This window comes from Malus sylvestris, chromosome 10 (assembly GCF_916048215.2).
Source record: "Malus sylvestris chromosome 10, drMalSylv7.2, whole genome shotgun sequence".
Classification (NCBI taxonomy): domain Eukaryota; kingdom Viridiplantae; phylum Streptophyta; class Magnoliopsida; order Rosales; family Rosaceae; genus Malus; species Malus sylvestris.
Window position 1 is genome coordinate 41,079,397 of NC_062269.1, and position 19,131 is coordinate 41,098,527.

The 19,131-nt window shown below is 39.7% G+C and overlaps 2 protein-coding genes and 1 pseudogene across 3 annotated transcripts in view; 1 reads left to right on the forward strand and 2 right to left on the reverse strand.

Annotated features, from left to right (window-relative positions):
* The window catches only part of LOC126585181 (cysteine-rich receptor-like protein kinase 10), a 49,009-nt gene that overhangs the window by 5,876 nt on the left and 24,002 nt on the right, over window positions 1–19,131 (reverse strand). The gene's annotated exons all lie outside the window — the stretch shown is intronic.
* LOC126585202 (cysteine-rich receptor-like protein kinase 26) lies at window positions 1,859–13,172 on the reverse strand (annotated as a pseudogene).
* LOC126585194 (uncharacterized) overlaps window positions 8,221–19,131 on the forward strand; it is an 85,962-nt gene continuing 75,051 nt past the window's right edge. Inside the window, exon 1 of the mRNA XM_050249617.1 lies at window positions 8,221–8,675. Coding sequence (XP_050105574.1) covers window positions 8,223–8,675 — 453 coding nt within the window. The 5' untranslated portion in view covers window positions 8,221–8,222. The remainder of the gene's footprint in view (window positions 8,676–19,131) is intronic.

Below are 19,131 nucleotides of genomic sequence, written 5' to 3' on the forward strand. Positions count from 1 at the left end.
TTTCATCGATCATCATGACATAAGATTTTGTGGTATCCACTAGTGTAAATATTTTAAATTGAAGATCGAATTCATTCAATGTATTCATATAGGGTCAAAGAGTGTAGCTATAAAAAAATCATCAAAATCGGAGTTAAAATAACCGTTAAATCATGATTTTTTGTTTATAACCGTCAAATAGTTTTGTCCCTTTACTTGACCTCTGAATGTTTCTTTTTTGTAATTTTTGGCGTATGCAATCTCAAAGTATATACAAATATGTTTGACGGTTGGATCGTTGAAACTAATTTCGTAGAATGCGTATCTCATCAAAACAATAAATTCACTAATACTTAAGAGTTTATTCATACTTTCATTAAGTATAACATAAGATTTTGTGGTATCCACTAGTGTAAATATTTTAAATTGAAGATCGAGTTCATTCATTGTATTCATATAAGGTCAAGGAGTGTAGCTGTAAAAAATCATCAAAATCGGAGTTAAAATAACCATTAAATCGTGATTTTTCGTTGATAACCATCAAAAGTTTTGTCTCGTTACTTGATCTTTGAATGTTTGTTTTTTGCGATTTTTTGCTGATGTGATCTCGAAGCATATACAAACAAGTTTGACAGTTGGATCATTGAAATTAGTTTCATAGAATTCGTATCCCATCAAGTTCAATGGTGTATATGTTAAGTAGATTTAAATTTATTTATTTTGTACATATAACACTTAAGAAATTGAATGATATGTATATTTAAGGCGATCCAATGCTCACCAATTTTTAATATTTAATTTAATATATATATATATATATATATATATAATTATTATAGTTTTTAGGGGTATAAAATTGTTAAATTAATATTTTGCTTATCGTGTATCGTGTTACCCACGTGTACACCCGAACCAACCCTTTATCTTAACAGGTGCTTATCAGGTTACCCGATAACGACCCGATTAGTTATTGTGTCGACCCGAACACCTGTTAATTTCGTGTCGTGTTGTGTCAGGTTATCGGGTCTTGTTAGAAATTGCCAAACCTAGTTAAGGTTGGTGCATTCAAGTCCCGTAGCAACGCTCGGGTATTTTTGCTAATCATATAATTTGAGAAAGAAATGAGAGAATTGATTGTTTTTGTTGTATAGAATGAAGTGAAATGCAGGGGAAAAAGATTCAACAAAGTGTATTATATGATGCAATCAAGTTTGGCATCATGTGCTTCGCTATCAGCCTGCTTGCCCTTTTAACAAGTTTTATCAATTAATCAACGTCCGATAAATACAGAGATCCACCATGCCAAGCAAGATGAAAACTTCTGCTGTTTGAGTGTCTTCGTCTCTTTTCTTCAATGTCAAAGCGTGTGTAATTGATGATCTTGATACCACCAATGGATTTTGTCATAATTTTTGCTTAATTTCGTACAATGATTTTGCCAATAATTTCATACAAAATCATAATTTGACTTTAGACCCCAATAAATAAATTTAAGCTCCACCAACCATATTCTAGTACTTTCCAAAGAGAGGGGAATAAAAACCCTAACATCAAGGCCCTCGCCGGCAAACAGACCATCGAGGACGCTTCTCACATGTCCTAAGAAATTCTTACGTTAGAAATCGAACATGCCTTTCTATGATCGATGCAATCTGTGAAAATTTAAACTTCAGGGGCAGTTGGTCGTGTCTTTCTTTTTCTTATTTGACCAAAACATTTGTTCTTCTGTGCATTTAACTCTGGACGGATTCTATGGATCATGGATCAGACCACGTGATGGTGTTCCAAGCACACATAAAATAGAAATTTACGGTTTTTTCATGTATTGCATAATTTGATTTATAAGTACATACAGTCCTTGTTCTTCAAGAAAACAAAAAAAGACAGAAAGAGATATTTTTCCTAATAAAGGACTCTAATATTTACAAAATATTTACATTCCTATTTTCGTAAAGATTACCCACGCCAATACATAACATTACCCGTCTTATAACAAACTTGCGCTTAAAAATAAACCAGAAAGCCTACATATAATCAGCCCCACTAACGAGGATATGGCTCAGTAATGTTTGAGTCCTCATTTATCCACACATCCGCAGAATTTTTAGGTTCATATGATTTTGTTCCTTCCGTGGTGTCTTTTTCACTGTTATGCAAATAATATGCAGGTCTTGAAGGTAATGAGAGTGTGACAGAATGACTTATCGAAACAATTGAAGCCATGGTTGGTCTGCTAGCCACATTTTCTTGGACGCAAAGTAAACCAATGTGGATGTATCTCATTATTTTGGTTCCTAATCCTGTCGCTAACACAGGATCTATGATATTTGACACCGTATCCTCCTTCCAGTTTCTCCATGCCTATAATAAAGTTGAGAACTACATGAATGAAAGAAAGTTCATATGCTAAGAGTTAAATCATGTGTAAAATTAAAAATTATATTCTTACTCACATAGGTTAAAAGGTCCTCATCATTCTCACTACTTCAGAAACTGGCGATCTTTCTACCACTTAAGATCTCAAGAACCAACACACCGAAACTAAAAACATCCGATTTGACAGAAAAACGTCCATGAATTGCATACTCTGGAGCCATATATCCACTGCATGATTATAATTACCAAATTAAAACATGAATTTAGGATACTAATTTAGCTAGAATTTTTTGATACTTACTAGGTCCCCACAATTGTCTTAGTATCTCCTTGAGTTTGATCCATCGTAAACAATCGAGCCATGCCAAAGTCTGCAATTTTAGGATTCATATCTTCATCTAACAGAATGTTGCTAGGTTTAAGATCACGGTGAATGATTCGAAGACGAGAATCTTCATGAAGGTAAAGAAGCCCTCGAGAAATCCCTCCTATGATTTTGTAACGTGTTTCCCAATTCAAATGTGTTAGGGTAAAATTGGCAATCCCTGACAAAATGCCTGAGTCTGTAATAGCTTAGACTTGTTACATATTTACAATTGTAATAGTTTTAGTCTAGGGAGGTATCTCACACTTTCAATGCGAAGATGTTACCAAAACGTGATACTCATTCAGGTACGTTTGCATGCATGCATCCAACTACATTCATCTATATCCATATATTATTGTACTTGGGTTAGGATTTTTATTCTTGTGTGTTTTATCTTTTTAGAATGACTTATCCCATCTATATTAATTATAAAATCATGTTTTCAAACTTATCTGATTGTGTGTTTGGTGAGAGTCATCTAACTACATGGATTGTTATCTTTATCAGATAGTGTAGTCCGTATCAATTGGAAAGGGGTGTCGTGCTTTGGTTGATATATATGAGAGGTCAGGGGGTTTGAAAAGCTATGTCGCATATTTATGTATTTCAAGGGAGGTCAGGAACTGTTTGGAAAAAAAGTCGCATATGCATGATTTTCTTGGAAGATAGATTGGCAGCAGCTTTGTGCTTTTAAATAAAATAACATTACTTTCAGTGCATTAATCTCAAATTAATTTTTCAGTGGCTGCCATCTTGTGGTTTCAATAGCATGTGTTTTTAAAGGGAAAATATTATTTTCATGCTGATTTTCATTTGGTTTTTTATTGAATGTCAATTATGAAAATGTGTCTTGTGATTTTCGTAATTGATTGATTTTTCAACCAAACACTTCATCATATAAACATTCTGCATGATCGAGTTAGCATCCTGCAAAGTTCGAGGGAAAAGTGATTGACGACTGCGTTAGGGTTGTGCCACTTTAACTCGAAAACTGAAGAAAGATCGAGTAGCAAAGCGCGGAGACAAAGCTGCCAACTGGTATGAGTGTCTAGTTGATGAGTTTTGTAAGTCTTTATGTATTCTTTCTTTCTTAGTACTTCCTGGCTTGGTAGCCCGAGGATTTTCCCAGTGGTGGGTTTTGCCTCGTAAAATCCTACATCATGTGCGTACTCTTTATATTTGTGCTGAATATTTGTGTAGGATTATATTTGCACATCTAATTGATTTAAACCATAAATTGAATTAGTGTTAAGTTGAAGTTTATTTATATTACTAGATTAAATTAGTATCCATCCTAGAACTTTCAAAATGTCCACGATTGACTGGATCTAAATACAAGCGCAATAGATTGAAATATGATTCATAAGTTTTTCTTTTGTTGATACAATTTTCAGTAATATAAAATTGAGAGGAAATGTTATGAATTATGCCAAAAGGTAGAGCAAACGTACCAAAAATGAAGTGATTAAGACTTGTGTTAGGCACGTATTCGTAAATGAGGATTCTTTCCCCTGCTTTCAAGCAAAAACCTAGCAGCCTTACCAGATTCCGGTGTTGAAGTTGAGCAACTAACGTGACTTCAGTTTTAAATTCACGATCACCTTGCTTAGAATTCTTAGAGAGTCTTTTCACGGCTATATATCTTCCATTTGGTAGCCTACCCTGAAGTTTATAAGGAAAAAATAAAAAGTTAGTAGAGTAAAACAATTTTTCAGTAAATCGTTTTTCTTGTGTCAGTGTTTTGTTACCTTGTAGACAGCTCCGAATCCACCTTGTCCAAGCTTATTTGCATCAGAGAAGTCATCAGTTGCTGATTTTATAGTTTCAAAGTCATATTGCAACGACTCCACCAGACTAATGTCTTCCGAATTATCATCTGAAAAGTGACAGCTTAATCGTAACATACATGTCCTAAAACGCTACTGAGATAAATGCATAATATATGAGACTATGTGACAATTATCACAGTTGAACTTACTTTCAAGTTTTTGTTTTTTCCATCGTCTCCTCACTCTTAAGGAAATCAATATTCCGATAAGAATCATAGCGACAAAAACAACCCCAACAACGGCGATGATGATGATGACTGCTTTTGATATGGTACTCTTCTTTCCTGCTTAGCATCAGATGGGTGCGTTCATTTTATTGAGTGTCACATATAGAAACAACAACAACAACAACAAAACCTTTTTCCACTAAGTGGGGTCAGCTATATGAATCCTAGAACGCCATTGCGCTCGGTTTTGTGTCATGTCCTCCGTTAGATCCAAGTACTCAAGTATTTTCTTAGGGTCTCTTCCGAAGTTTTCCTAGGTCTTCCTCTACCCCTTCGGCCCTGAACCTCTGTCCTGTAGTCACATTTTCGAACCGGAGCGTCAGTAGGCCTTCTTTGCACATGTCCAAACCACCGGAACCGATTTTCTCTCATATTTCCTTCAATTTTGGCTCCTCCTACTTTACCTCGGATATCCTCATTCCCAATCTTATCCTTTCTCGTGTGCCCATACATCCCACGAAGCATCCTCATCTCCGCTACACCCATTTTGTGTATGTGTTGATGCTTCACCGCCCAACATTCTGTGCCATACAACATCGCTGGCCTTATTGCCGTCCTATAAAATTTTCCCTTGAGCTTCAGTGGCCTACGACGGTTACACAACACGCCGGATGCACTCTTACACTTCATCCATCCAGCTTGTATTCTTCTGTTGAGATCTCCATCTAATTCTCCGTTCTCTTGCAAGATAGATCCTAGGTAGCGAAAACGGTCACTTTTTGTGATCTTCGCTAGATTGCTCCGGTCATTAGTGTGGATAAGTATATAAATGGATAGAGATAGGAAAGCAAACACAAGATGTACGTGGTTCACCCAGATTGGTTACGTCCACGGAATAAAGGAGTTATCATTAATTGTGAAGGGTTTACACAAGTACATAGGTTCAAGCTCTCCTTTAGTGAGTACAAGTGAATGATTTAGTACAAATGATATTAGGAAATATTGTGGGAGAATGATCTCGTAACCACGAAACTTCTAAGTACCGGAGTGTGGTATCGTCTTGACTTGCCTTATCTGTCTCATAGGTAGATGTGGCATCTTCTCTGGAAGTACTCTTCCTCCATCCAGGGGTGGTATCTGTAACTGGTGGAGATGCACAAGGTAATGTATCAATTTCACTTGAAGCTTACTTGTAGTTTCAGGCTTGGTCAAGTGCGATACAAACCATGTAGTAGGAGTCCCCCAAGTCGCCGAGCTAGGGGATCTGCTGAAAGAGGTGACAGACAAGGTAAGCAATCAGAGCTCCGGCTGATTGTTCACATTCTCCCTATCTTGCAGACAGCATGAAGGATAAAGAGAAGAAAAATGAGAAGAGATGATATGGGATACTTTTGCTTTTGAAGAAGTAACTTTCCACAAGCTTATTCTTGAACTGGGCTGGAGGGTTTTCTGGTTTCCTCCAGAGTATAAGGCCGACTGAAGAATTTGAGGGTCAAAACAAGTCCATCAAATCTAGAGTACGCTCGACCCTGCTGATATGGGATACTTTTGCTTTTGAAAGAGTAGCGGATGTATCGGCACGTGTGCTGTTACGTTTGTCTCCACATGCTTCCTTGTATCCTTCTCACTTGCCCTATATGTTCCTCAGGCAGATGTGGTATCTTTCCTCTAAGCATAAGATGTTGAAGATGAGTACTCGAGAGCAATGCCAGGTAAGTAATTAGGTAAGGGGTTCCAGGCAGTCACTTCCTGGCTAGAAGTTTGATTCCAAGTGCTGACTGATTGCTCTCTTTCTCCTTGTCTTGCAGGTAAGAACAAGGCCAAAGGAAAAGACAGGGAAAAAGCATGATATGTGATACTCTTGCTTTTAACCCTGATGATATGAGATATTCTTGCTCTAGTATAGCTTGTTTACAGAGGTATTATCGGGGGGAAAGAAAGCTGAATATTTCAAAAGGCTTCGTTGGGAGTGCCCTCTCAGATAAGAGGAAGGGTTGAGCATTTTTGCAGTCTGCCTGTCCGTTGGGGATGGAGGTCGACATATATAGGAGTCTCCCTAACATCAAGTAATAATGCTATTCCTTTACCCTGCTTGGTCATAGCACGGTAGTAGGAGCTGCCCGCTTCACATGTTTTAACTCTGTCAGAGCACTTTGAAAAAGTGGTCTGTGGTATCTGGAAAGCTGATGTTGCGTGTGAAGATTATAGACAAGCTTTATCCAAGGAGATCCAGCTCTTGAAGTTGGGAAAGTGGTGCCTCTTCGGTTTTCGAACAAGCAATCCTGTCGGGGATCTGACTCTCGAGATTCGGATAACGATGCCTCTTCGATTTTTGAGAAAGCAATCCTGCTGGGGGTCTGGCTCTCGAGTTCAGAGAGCGGTGTCTCTTCGATTTTTGAGAAAGTAATCATGTTGGGAGTCTGACTCTCGACATTCGGAGGGCGGTGCCTTTTCGATTTTGGAGCAAGCAATCTTGTTGTGAGTGTTTTCTCGAATGTGAGTAAAGGTTGGGCATGTTTGCTAGTCTACCTTGCCACGAAGCACAGAGGTTGACACACAGGGACTTTCCAATTATCCAGCAGTGGTACTGTTCATTTACCCTCTCTTCGATTTTTGAGAAAGTAATCATGTTGGGAGTCTGGCTCTCGAGATTCGGAGGGCGGTGCCTCTTCGATTTTGGAGCAAGAAATCTTGTTGGGAGTGTTTTCTCGAATGTGAGTAAAGGTTGGGCATGTTTGCTAGTCTACCTTGCCACGAAGCACAAAGGTTGACACACAGGGACTTTCCAATTATCCAGCAGTGGTACTGTTCCTTTACCCTTGTGGGTAATAATATGGTAGCTAGACCTTCAAAATTTATGTGTCTAAACTTTGTTGGTGTTGTTTCTTTGCTATTCTTTTATCCTTCTTGGTCAGAGCGATGTAGTGGGAACTGCAAGCTTCACGTGTCTCAACTTTGTCAGAGAACTTTGGCAAAGTTATCTGTGGTACCCATGAGCTATTGTTGCGTGTGGGAAGTGGGTGATTGAACAGTACGATTCATGTACTTTCTACTTCTCCAGAAATCTTCGACAGAATGCCCATAATTTCCGCAAAGCTGAGTGTGCGTGTGACAGGTGCTGACAAGGCTGGAAAAGTAGGTGCCTCTTCGATTTCTGAGATCGGCCCTCGTGGTCTCTGAGCAGCCCAGCGTTTGAGAAAGTAAGCCTCTTCGATTTCTAAGATCGGCCTTCGTGGTCTTTGAGCAGCCCAGCTTTTGAGAAAGCCAACGCCTCTTCGATTTCTGAGATCGACCCTCGTGGTCTCTGAGCAGCCCAACTTTTGAGAAAGCAAACGTCTCTTTGATTTCTGAGCAGGCGCCTCTTCGATTTCGTCGAGTGCAGATTTTTATAGGGGGTGACATTAAGTTCCAAAGCACACTTGAATATCCACCAGTAGAAGCTCCATTCTTGCACTTCTAAGATCTTGATTTGTCCGACCTCTTCTTTCTTCAACATCTTTGAAAATGTTTGGCCCCTCCGACCGTCGTTTTGACTTGAACCTTGTTGAAGAGGCAGCCCCGCCTTCTCCAGACAACATATGGCGCCCATCCTTCGTCTCCCCTACTGGTCCTCTTACCGTTGGGGATTCCGTGATGAAGAATGATATGACCGCTGCGGTAGTGGCCAGGAACCTTCTCACTCCCAAAGATAACAGACTACTTTCCAAACGGTCTGATGAGTTGGCTGTTAAGGATTCTCTGGCTCTCAGTGTTCAATGTGCAGGTTCTGTGTCTAATATGGCCCAACGCCTATTTGGTCGAACCCACCAAGTTGAATCATTGGCGGCTGAAGTGATGAGTCTCAAACAGGAGATTAGAGGGCTCAAGCATGAGAATAAACAGTTGCATCGGCTCGCACATGACTATGCTACAAACATGAAGAGGAAGCTTGACCAGATGAAGGAATCTGATGGTCAGGTTTTACTTGATCATCAGAGATTTGTGGGTTTGTTCCAAAGGCATTTATTGCCTTCGTCTTCTGGGACTGTACCGCGTAATGAAGCTCCAAATGATCAACCTCTGATGCCTCCTCCTTCTAGGGTTCTGTCCAGTACTGAGGCTCCGAATGATCCCCCTCCGGTGCCTTCTCTTTCTGAGGCTCTACCGACTGCTGAGACTTCTCCTAAGCAACCTTTGTGAAGGCTCCCTCTTGTTTGTTTATTTTGACTCAAGTATATGTACATATTTGTAACTGATCGGGAATATAAGTTTAACCATACCTTTTACAGATGGGAGAGTCACTAGAGAATCCGCGGTAGGCTCATAGAAAAGAGTTGCCTCGAATCTCAAATTACAACTCGGCTTAAGAACTCTGCCTCCTTGCTTTCCACCACAACAATCTGGTATTTTTGAGATAGCCCCTTTAAGGCAATCACTGCAATTTTGCTTATCCAAATCTGGGGTGCACTGCACAAGTGCATATATTGTTTGGTTTGTCGTACTTTCCTGCATAATCGTATGTCCCGCTGCATATTTTTTAAGAGAATCCCCCGACGCAGCTTTCTCAGTCAAAGTATCCAAAAAGAGATTGAGCACCAAATCGAATTTCTGGGGATCAATTGCGTCAGTCAGGCTAGGCACATACTTAATAGGCTCATCCTCCTGAATACCAAATATTAATTTGCTCGAGTATCGGACCATGCAACGCTCCGCCCATACGATTGCTTCATCTTGATTCGAACAAATGTGACTGTTTGGGATAAAATCTGAACTTTGGGCCAGAGAGAAAGTCGGCCCAAACCCAAGGCCCAGAGGAAAACTTAGGAGGCAGGAAAGAGGCTTTCGGCTGGGCACAAGTTACAAAGGCCACCTGCTTACCTGCTCAAAGACCACAGGGGGTAGGCTATTCAGTCACTACACAGCCCAATAAAGTACTTTATTGGTGGCATTCATGTAAAAAAGCTAGTGAGTCATCACCAAACCACATTCGGGCACCGCTATTGCTACGGGAACCCAAGCTGAAGTCGTCTATAAAAGGAGGAAGAGAAGACAGAATTAAAGACACTCAAACAAACAAACAAAAGCCAAAACTCTGCTCAAGCCAGATTTGCCTTCAACGAAGCTGTAGTCAGCACAAGCCTTCATCCCATTCGGGATAAACCTTCCCAAACCCCTGTAATAGCTCTGCTACCTTGTTCATGGTTGTATCGATTCATTTTGTATCCTCTTCTCCCCCGTCAACCCCTCTAAAAGCTTTCAGACCTCTGACAGAGCCACAAAGATAGATTTTGTAAGAAGTTCAGCCTTGGCCGATAAGGTTCAAACTTACCCGACTATCTTTGCTCTGTCTTTGTCTTTTCTTTCTTTTAAAAGCACAATAACATGTTATATATTCCCAGTTATATACAAGTTATTTCTAGCAAAGTCATAATGAGTCTTCAGCACTTGAATCCGATCTGAATCGCGTCAGAGTTCAAATCAGATCTAAGTCTTAAGCCTGCGGGCATGTAATTTAAAGATCAGTTTAAAAGTCCTTGGCCTCAAGGCATAAAAAAGAACTCTATGTGGACTCAACCCATCCACGACAATCCTTGATAAGCGAGAAGTCCGAAGTTACTTGGGGCGCAAGTAATCAATCTATTTCTCCGTTTTGTTGCTATTATATCTTGATTCGTAGAAAAGGCTTAAGCATGGAGTGAATTCTGATAGAAAGCCTCAAGGCCTACACCTAAGGCCCCACGAAGGCATCTATTTAGCTTCATTTCATGTTGCGGTCTAGTTGGTCCGAGTACAAGGATTAACTCTGATGGGAAGCCTCAAGGCCTATACCTAAGGCCCTACAAAGGCACTCATTTGGGTTCGTCTTACCTCTTGGATTCAGATGGTCAAAGGTATAATAGTGATAAGACTCTGGCAACCATAAAAGACCAAATATGATACATCCAAGCGCTGGTTTAGTTTGACAGGAAGCCTCAAGGCCTATATCTAAGGCCCCACAAAGGCACCTGTTATATCTAACTTGGTTTCTCGGGCGTATACATATTCAATCAAAGCTTAACACCCATTCAACATCTGCCATACTGAAGATGGCAGTGGCACGCCTGAGCACGACAAAGTTAATCTTGATTGTGAGCCTTAAGGCCTACACCTAAGGCCCCACAAAGGCACCCTTTCAAATTAACTCTATCCTTCTCTTTCAGAACTGCCCGACGAGCCTTACCCGAAGTGTGTCTTGCCCGACCAAGATCTGCCCGACAAAGGCTTGCCCGAGCGAGCCCGAGAAGAAAGCAGAAGTACGACAGATACCCTCAACCGACGCCATTCTCCCAGGGGAGCTGTGTGCTCGTCCACCAGGAGATTCCTGCGACGAACAGTGACAGTTGTTGAGGGACACATCTCCTCTGCACAATGCAATTGCGTTCACTTTGTCGGGGTCTTGCCCCATTGATGAATTGTAAAAGCCGGAATTAGTTTGATCGTTGGAAGAGAAAGAGGAGAGGAGGGTGTCGAGGTTTTTTTGGTAGGTGCCACCGTCTTCGTAGGTGCCGATGTTGGAACATCTCCAGCAGAAGTCAGCTGTATAAGTGCATGTACCGTCGTTGACTTGGGCTCCGGCGGGTGCAAGAAGGTCCAAGAGAACGGGAACAATGAAGAGAATTAGCAATCTTGAGGAATCCATTTCTGTTGTTCAAGTTAAGTGTAGTGTTTCATTATATTGTTATAGTAACCAACTTGTCTTCAGTTCTTGGTTTAATAGACCACCAACTAGCACGATGCAACTGCTTCGCTAATCATCAAGCCAATTGGGTTGTATTCCTATATCCTATTCTAAGTCAGGAGAAGACGATTCAAACTCGAGCATAAAAGGATGGCATATATTGCCCTCACCAGCTGATCAAACCCACATCCATCTACCCCAGTCTAGAATTTTGAATTGGGAAAACTACAAAGAATATATAGGGAACGCCTTGACTTTAAGTCCATTATTGCCTCTGATGATAATTTTATTTTTGTGCTTGTGGTACGATATTGACCATTTGTTTTTGTGCTTGTGGTACGATATTGACCAATTCCAATTTAATAATATCTCCTTCGCTGTCCATGTCCATTTCTTGGTTGGTTACATTCCATAAAAATAATAAAAAGACGGAAATGATGGTGATTTTATGGATAAACAAAAACTAAAAAATGAATTAAGGACGTGCAATAAAAGAGTAATGATATACTTATCATATTTTTTTATATTACAATTGTACTACCTTTCTAATAAAGATAGGGCCTCCAACATATGTAAGTCTCATATCATATTTTTAGAGATGAGACTCATATGTGTTGGTGGGCCATACATCTGTTAGAGTGATGATACAAATTTGTGGTAAGTGTATAATAAAAAAGGGTGCATTTTTACCCACCCACATTAACTTGGGTGTACGCTCACCACACATCTCCAAGCTTGCCAAGTGTCCCCTTGCTTTAATCTTAGTTAACATTTTCATTTGTTATTAATATTTTACTATAATAATACATTAATAATCATCTTAACATTTATCTTTAAACTTTTTAATAAATATTTGTATCTCAACCGTCCATCTCCCCTCTTCCTCCCTCCTCCCATCTCTCTCCTATGTCACTTTTCCTCCTTTCTGTCATTTGGGCGAATATCCCAAATCTAAAATCTCAAATTCTAATACAAATTTAAAGGGGAATGGGTGAATTGATTTGACGGGGTGAAGTCCATCGACATCATGAGAAAGGAGCACAGGTTGCCTCCATTCACCCGAAGCAAAGATACACAGATAAGTGAAGAAAATTTGTACCCAGAAGACTATTCCAAATTGTGGGTGGTTGGCGTGGGGTGGTGAGAGGTGGGAGGAAGCAGATAACAAGTGAGAGGAATAAAGGGTCGTCCTTGCTGCTTCAAATGCTCGAGCAATTTCCAGTAGAATATTATACATAAATAAAATTACAATTAGGAGATAATTTCTATGATTCGAAACGTCATGGATGATTCAGTGGAGGAGGACAATTTCTTTGAAACTGAATAAACGCTTCGGGAGGTGAGTTGCAGACTTTTATTTGTCTATTTTTAGTTTATTTTTATTTCTTTATTAAATTAATAAAGAGTAATTAAATCACAATTAACCAGGGTTAAAGCAAGGGGACACTTGGCAAGCTTGGAGATGTGTGGTGAGCATACACCCAAGTTAATGTGGGTGAGCAAAAATGCACCCAATAAAAAAAAAGTTTTAATGAAAAGAGATTCTCCAAACTTTTTTTTAACCAAAAACAACATAATAACTTTATTTAATGAAAATGACTTTAATAATAAAGGCAAAAATAAAAGAGAGCATACTCTTGGAAGTTTTCCTTTTGTTGGACTTGGAATTCAACTTGGCCAGTTTGCCCATGGCTGCTCACTTCTCTTCTGCTATGGAGGAAGCTTCTTTGTGTTATTTGCTTAGGCGACTCAAGGCTCAAGCTGTCACACGGTACGAAAACAGAGATTGGGTGGAGATTGATTCGATTGCAAAAATAGTGGAATTGGAATTGAAATGAAAATATAAACGATAATAGAGGTTATACAAAGAGATCGAGAAAGAGAGAGTTGATTAAACGGGCAAAGACTTGCCTTCAAGGGCAAAACCGGAAACTCATTGCTTGGGCCAGTCTTATTGGGCTGTTTTGATGTTGGATTTGGCTCATCATTCTTTTTTTTTTTTTGGGCCAAAATTTTGCTCATGGATGGACAAGGCATGCCTAGCTACCTTTCTCCGTCAAGATGCTGCTAACCAGCTTGTGTTTTGGCTTGATATATGCCTGCCTAGTTTGATTAATAATTAAGGCTCAACAACTATTACGATCTGGACAACTTTCTACTTCAAAGTCGAATTGGCTTAAATAATACCCTAAAACCAGCTCCTAAGAAGCTTACAGTGCGGTGAAATGTTTTGAAAACGGGGTTTATGATGGTTTTCTAAGCAATCCATAAAACCAAAAATAAGAGTAACTATTAGCTCACAATTTTTGTGAAAAATGTGAATGTTGGTCTTTTCACCAGAGATATTTTTTATAAGCATCAAGGAAAATGTTATAAGTACTTTAGAAGCCGTTTGACCATTTTGAGTTTCTAACTATTTTTAATGATTTTTTAAGCTAGAAATAGAAAAATTTAAGAAAAGTACTAGCGGAGCCTGGAAGTGAAATCTGGGGGCTTAAAATCTCCAAAATGTCGGACATCATCTAACAACCTTACAGTGCAGAGGAATTTAAAAAAAAAAAGGGGTAAATTACATAGAAACTCCTCAGGTTTGAGGTCTATTACAACCTTATACAACATCTTTAAAATATTTCATTTTCATACCTCACGTACTATTTTATTTCAAAATAACACATCCGTTAGATTTTCCATCCAATGGTTTGTTAAATGCTGACGTGGCTGCCACATTTGTACTGATGTGGCTGCCATGTGGCAAAAAAAATATTTTTTATACATTAACAATACTATAATATTAACCCTATTAAAAAAAAAAACAAAAAAACCCGAACCCAGATCCCCTTCCTTCCTCCTCACCTATCTGTAACTCCTGTTTATAAAATCCCTTCCCCCAGAAGAAGAAGAAACCAAACCCGTCCGTTCCCTCCCTCCCCCCCCCCGATGACCCACTTGCCTTCCCCACCCCCCCACCCCACAATGACCCACCTGTCGTGACCCATCCCCCCGGGCCACAACCCATCTACCTTCCTCTACCCTTCCCATCGACGATAAGCTCCCGCGACCCCCCTGGGCGACGGTTGCAGGTATTTGGGTTGTGGGTTGTGGTTTTGCAGGTAATAGGTTGCAGGGGTTTCTAAGAAAACTAGTGAAAAAAAAAAGCAGATATGTGATTAAAGGTGGGGGCTTTGAGGTGGGAGGGGTGGAGGGGGATATGGGTTTTCGGGGAAGGAGACGCGTGGAGGCGGGAGGCGGAGGTGGCGGGGGAAGAGGTGGGAGAGATGTGGAATTCGAAGTTCAAACCCTAGAAAGGGAGTGGGAAGGAGGGAACTGAAAAAAGGGTGTCAGGGAGTGTGTTGGGGTTGGTGTGGAGGAAGAAGAAGAGTGGGAAAGATGGGTAAGGGGGTGGGGACGGATGGACTGGAAGGAAGAGATGGGTAAGGGGGTGAGGACGGATGGACTGGAAGGAAGAGATGGGTAAGGGGGTGGGGGTGGGATATGGGGTTGTGGGGAAGGGGATCTGGGTTCGGGTTTTTCTGTTTTTTTTTGTTAAATAGGGTTAATATTATAATATTGTTAATGTATAAATTTTTTTTGCCACGTGGCAGCCACGTCAGCATTTAACAGACCATTGGATGGAAAATCTAACGGAGGTATTATTTTGAAATACAATAGTACGTGAGGTATGAAAGTGAAATGTTTTAAAGATGTTGTATAGGGTTGTAATAGACCTCAAACTTGAGGGGTTTCTATGTAATTTACCCCCAAAAAAAAGAAAAAAGAAAAGAAAATAGGTCTAATATGTTGTAGTTTATTTTATCTGACAAGGGTAAGAGGGCCGGTGGCAAGGAGAAGAGAGATTGAGAGAGATGTGTTTGTAGAATTGTAGGGGAATGTGTGTGTTATCCTTCCTACATAGTGCCTTTATTTATAGTAGTAAAGGAGAGAAGAAATTCCTTCATCCCCAAGGAATACAAGTTGTAATAGAAAATGATAACTAGAATCAAACTAATCTAGGATTTACACAATCACACTTAAACTAGGAAAGTTTACAACACTCCTCCTTGAGTGTGTAAATACTCAAGGTAGATCCAACATATGCAGAAGTTGAGGAAGTCGACTCGTCGGCACTAATTCTAAAGAACAAAGCTTATTCTCAATAAGGTAGGAACCTGCATAAGTAAGTAAGTCTCACTAAAAAAACCCTAAGGCTATGGCAAAAACTCTAGTAGGGACAAAATCCAGAGTCTAAGGAAAAATGCGTAAGAAATGCAAAGTCAAAAGACAGGTTTACGGGATGTCATCAAGGATATGACTAGCCCAAGGTAGGTGTCTTGTTAAAACCTAGTTAGGTAGCAAAAACCTAGTGGAAAAAATGCTCCTAATCATAGGGAAAAAGAATATATTAAGATCAAGCAAGTATTCTTCAGGATACTCCCCCTGAGTTTGACACAAATCCAAAGAGAAATAGCAATGTTACAACTCAGAAAGTTTACACATACCAATCTCATGAACAAGTTTCTGAAACGTTGTATTCGACAATGATTTGGTGAAAAGGTCGGCCAAATTGTCTTGTGAGCGGATTTGCGTGACTTCAATTTTCTGATGCTTTTGTTGTTAATGTGAAATGAAGAACTTCAGCGCAATGTGCTTGGTGTTGTCTCCTTTGATATAACCCTTCTTGAGTTGTTCGATGCATGCTACGTTGTTCGCCCAGCACCTAGACGACCGCCTTGACCGCGTTTTAGAACACTGACTCCAAGATATTATATTAGGACCTAATAACACACAATAGCCACCGGTGGATCTTCTATCCATAGGGTAACCTGCCCAGTCTGCATCGGACCAAGTAGTGAGACATTGAGTGCCTGTAGTGAACCAAAGTCCTGAATCAACAATGCCCTTGAGATATCTCAGGATGCTCTTGACTGCCTGTAGATGAATGGTTATTGGAGAATGCATATATTGGCAAACTTGATTGACAACAAAGGCTAAATTAGGCCTGGTCCAAGTTAGATATTGTAAAGCACCAACTGTGGACCTATAATGAGTGAGATCATATAATAGTGTGCCTGAGTGATCCAGTTTGGAAGTAGACATAGATGTTGCACAAGGTTTAGCTCCAAGCATATCTGTCTTTTTGAGAAAGTGTAATGCATACTTAGATTGATGAATAAGCAAGCCCTTTGCTGATCTTTAAACCTCAATGCCTAAAAAATAGTGAATATCTCCTAGATCCTTCATAGGAAACAAAGCTTGCAGTTTGGATATGATAGATTGACACTCAATAGTTGAACTTCCAGTGATGATTATATCATCAACATAGACCAATATAAAAGTAATTGAAGTATCCATTTTAATGAAAAGATTGGTATTAGAATATGATGAACTTAATCCCATATAAAGAATAAGAATAGCATTGTAGAAAGCCTTATACCAAGCTCAATGAGCCTGTTTAAGGCCATAAAGTGATTTCCTAAGCTTGCAGACATGATGAGGTTTGGAAGGATCTACAAAACCCGGGGGCTGAATCATATATACATTTTCCTTTAAATGACCATGAAGGAAGACATTACTTACATCCAGTTGATGTATAAACCAATCATAGTTAACTGCAATGGAGAGTAAAATCCTGATAGTAATAGGCTTTGCAACTGGACTAAAGGTGTCCGAGAAGTCCAAACCTTCCCGTTGATGAAAACCTTTGACAACAAGTCTTGTCTTGTACCTTTCAATGGTACCATCTGGTTTGTGCTTAACTTTGAAAACCCATTTGCAGCCTACAAGATTGTAAGTTGGATTATTAGGAACCAATTCCCAAGTTCTAGTGGATTGCAATGCTTGAAACTTATATTGCATAGCTTCCATACAGTGAGAGTGCTTAAAGGCTTGGAGAAAAGTCGATGGAGTAGTGGGTAACTTGGTAAGAGAATCAACCACAGATGAGAGTTGGTGTTTAGTAGCAGTGAACACCTTGGGTTTATGAATACCTACCTTTGCTCTTGTAATCATAGGGTGATTATTGACAAGAGGTGGAGGATGGAATGATGATGACTGAGATGAATGTGATCTAGGTAAGGTAGTAGGAGATGCTCATGTGCTAGAAGATGTAGCTGGAGAGTAAATCAAATATAGAACATGAGAAAATGTATCTTGTTGCTCAGAATTAGAAACTGCAGTTTTTGTTTGTTTCTCAGAATGTGACACTGGCAATGGAAGAGAAAGAGACATAAAAGGATTAGATTGCTGCTGTGAACATGATGACTGAGATGAAACCAAAAAAGAAAGATGCTTATAAGGAAATAAAGACTCATCAAACACCACATGTCTCGAGATGTATAGTCTATAGGATCCAAGCACTTATAGCCATTGTGATTCAAGTTGTACCCCAGAAAAACACATTGTTTACTCTGAGTCCAATTTGTCACTCAAAAAAGGTTGTAACCCTGGGTAGCAAGCACATCCAAAAGTCTTCAATGTGTAATACTTAGGAGAAGCATGAAACATGAGTTCCCAAAGACTGATCACAAAAGATTGGGAAGGCAACCGATTAATGAGATAGATAGCAGTTTGAAAAGCTTCAACCCAAAAATTTGTAGGTAAACCACTCTAAGATAACAGTGTTTTGCCCATTTTCACAATATGTTGATGCTTTCTCTTTGCACACCCATTTTGCTCAGGAGTGTGAGGGGCAACTCAACTGATGGGTGATGCCTTGATCATTAAGAAAACCTTGGAGTGACTTATTCAAGAATTCACCCCCTAAATCTAATCTTATACTTTGAACTTTCAAGTCAAGAAGAGTTTGAATCTTTAAAAAAAAAGTCTTGAGAGTAGAGAAGACATCAGACTTGAAATATAGAGGATAAAGCCAACTATATTTAGTAAAATCATCCACCATTATTAGATAAAATCTGTAACCAGTCATGAAGATGTGGGAGAGGTACCCCGTACATTAGTGTGGAAAAGCTGAAGTGGTCGTGTGGAAGTACAAGGTAATGATGAAAATGGGAGCCTAAAAGCTTTCCCCAAGTGACATGCAGTTCACACTGACAAATTATTAACAAAACCAATTATAGGGAGATTATTCTTATGCACAACAGAAGGTAAAACTCCCCTAGAAGGGTGTCCAAGTCTTTAATGCTAGATATGGATGTTAGCCTTAGCATCATTAGTGCAGTTGGAAAGATTGCAATTCCAGAAACACCATTGGAAGCATTCCAATATAAGGGGTACAAGCCTCCTTCATTGGGGCCTTAAAAAAGCATCTTTGCAGTTCTTAGGTCCTTGACATATAACCCAAAAGGATCAAATGTCAGGGAACACCAATTGTCATAAACAAACTTGTAAATAGATAACAAGTTATATGATGCCTGAGGAACTAAAAGAACATCATTCAATTGAAAAGAAGCATTTTTTGTGCGAATGAGGGCAGAACATGTATGAGAAATGCACATACCTTTTCCATCACCAATAAAGAGTTGATGATTTCCAGAATAAGAAATGGTAGAGTTGAGTGTGAAGGGATCAGGTGTGACATGATGAGATGCACCACTGTCAGTGAGCCAATAGCTAGGAGGTGCAGAAGAAGTCATGGCAAACATTGTTGTTGGAGCTTGAGTGAAAGTGTTGGCTGAGGTGGATTCAAATTGAGATAGACGATTGCATGTGGGAGCCTAGTGACCATATTGAAGACATAGCTGGCATTGCACAGATCGACCA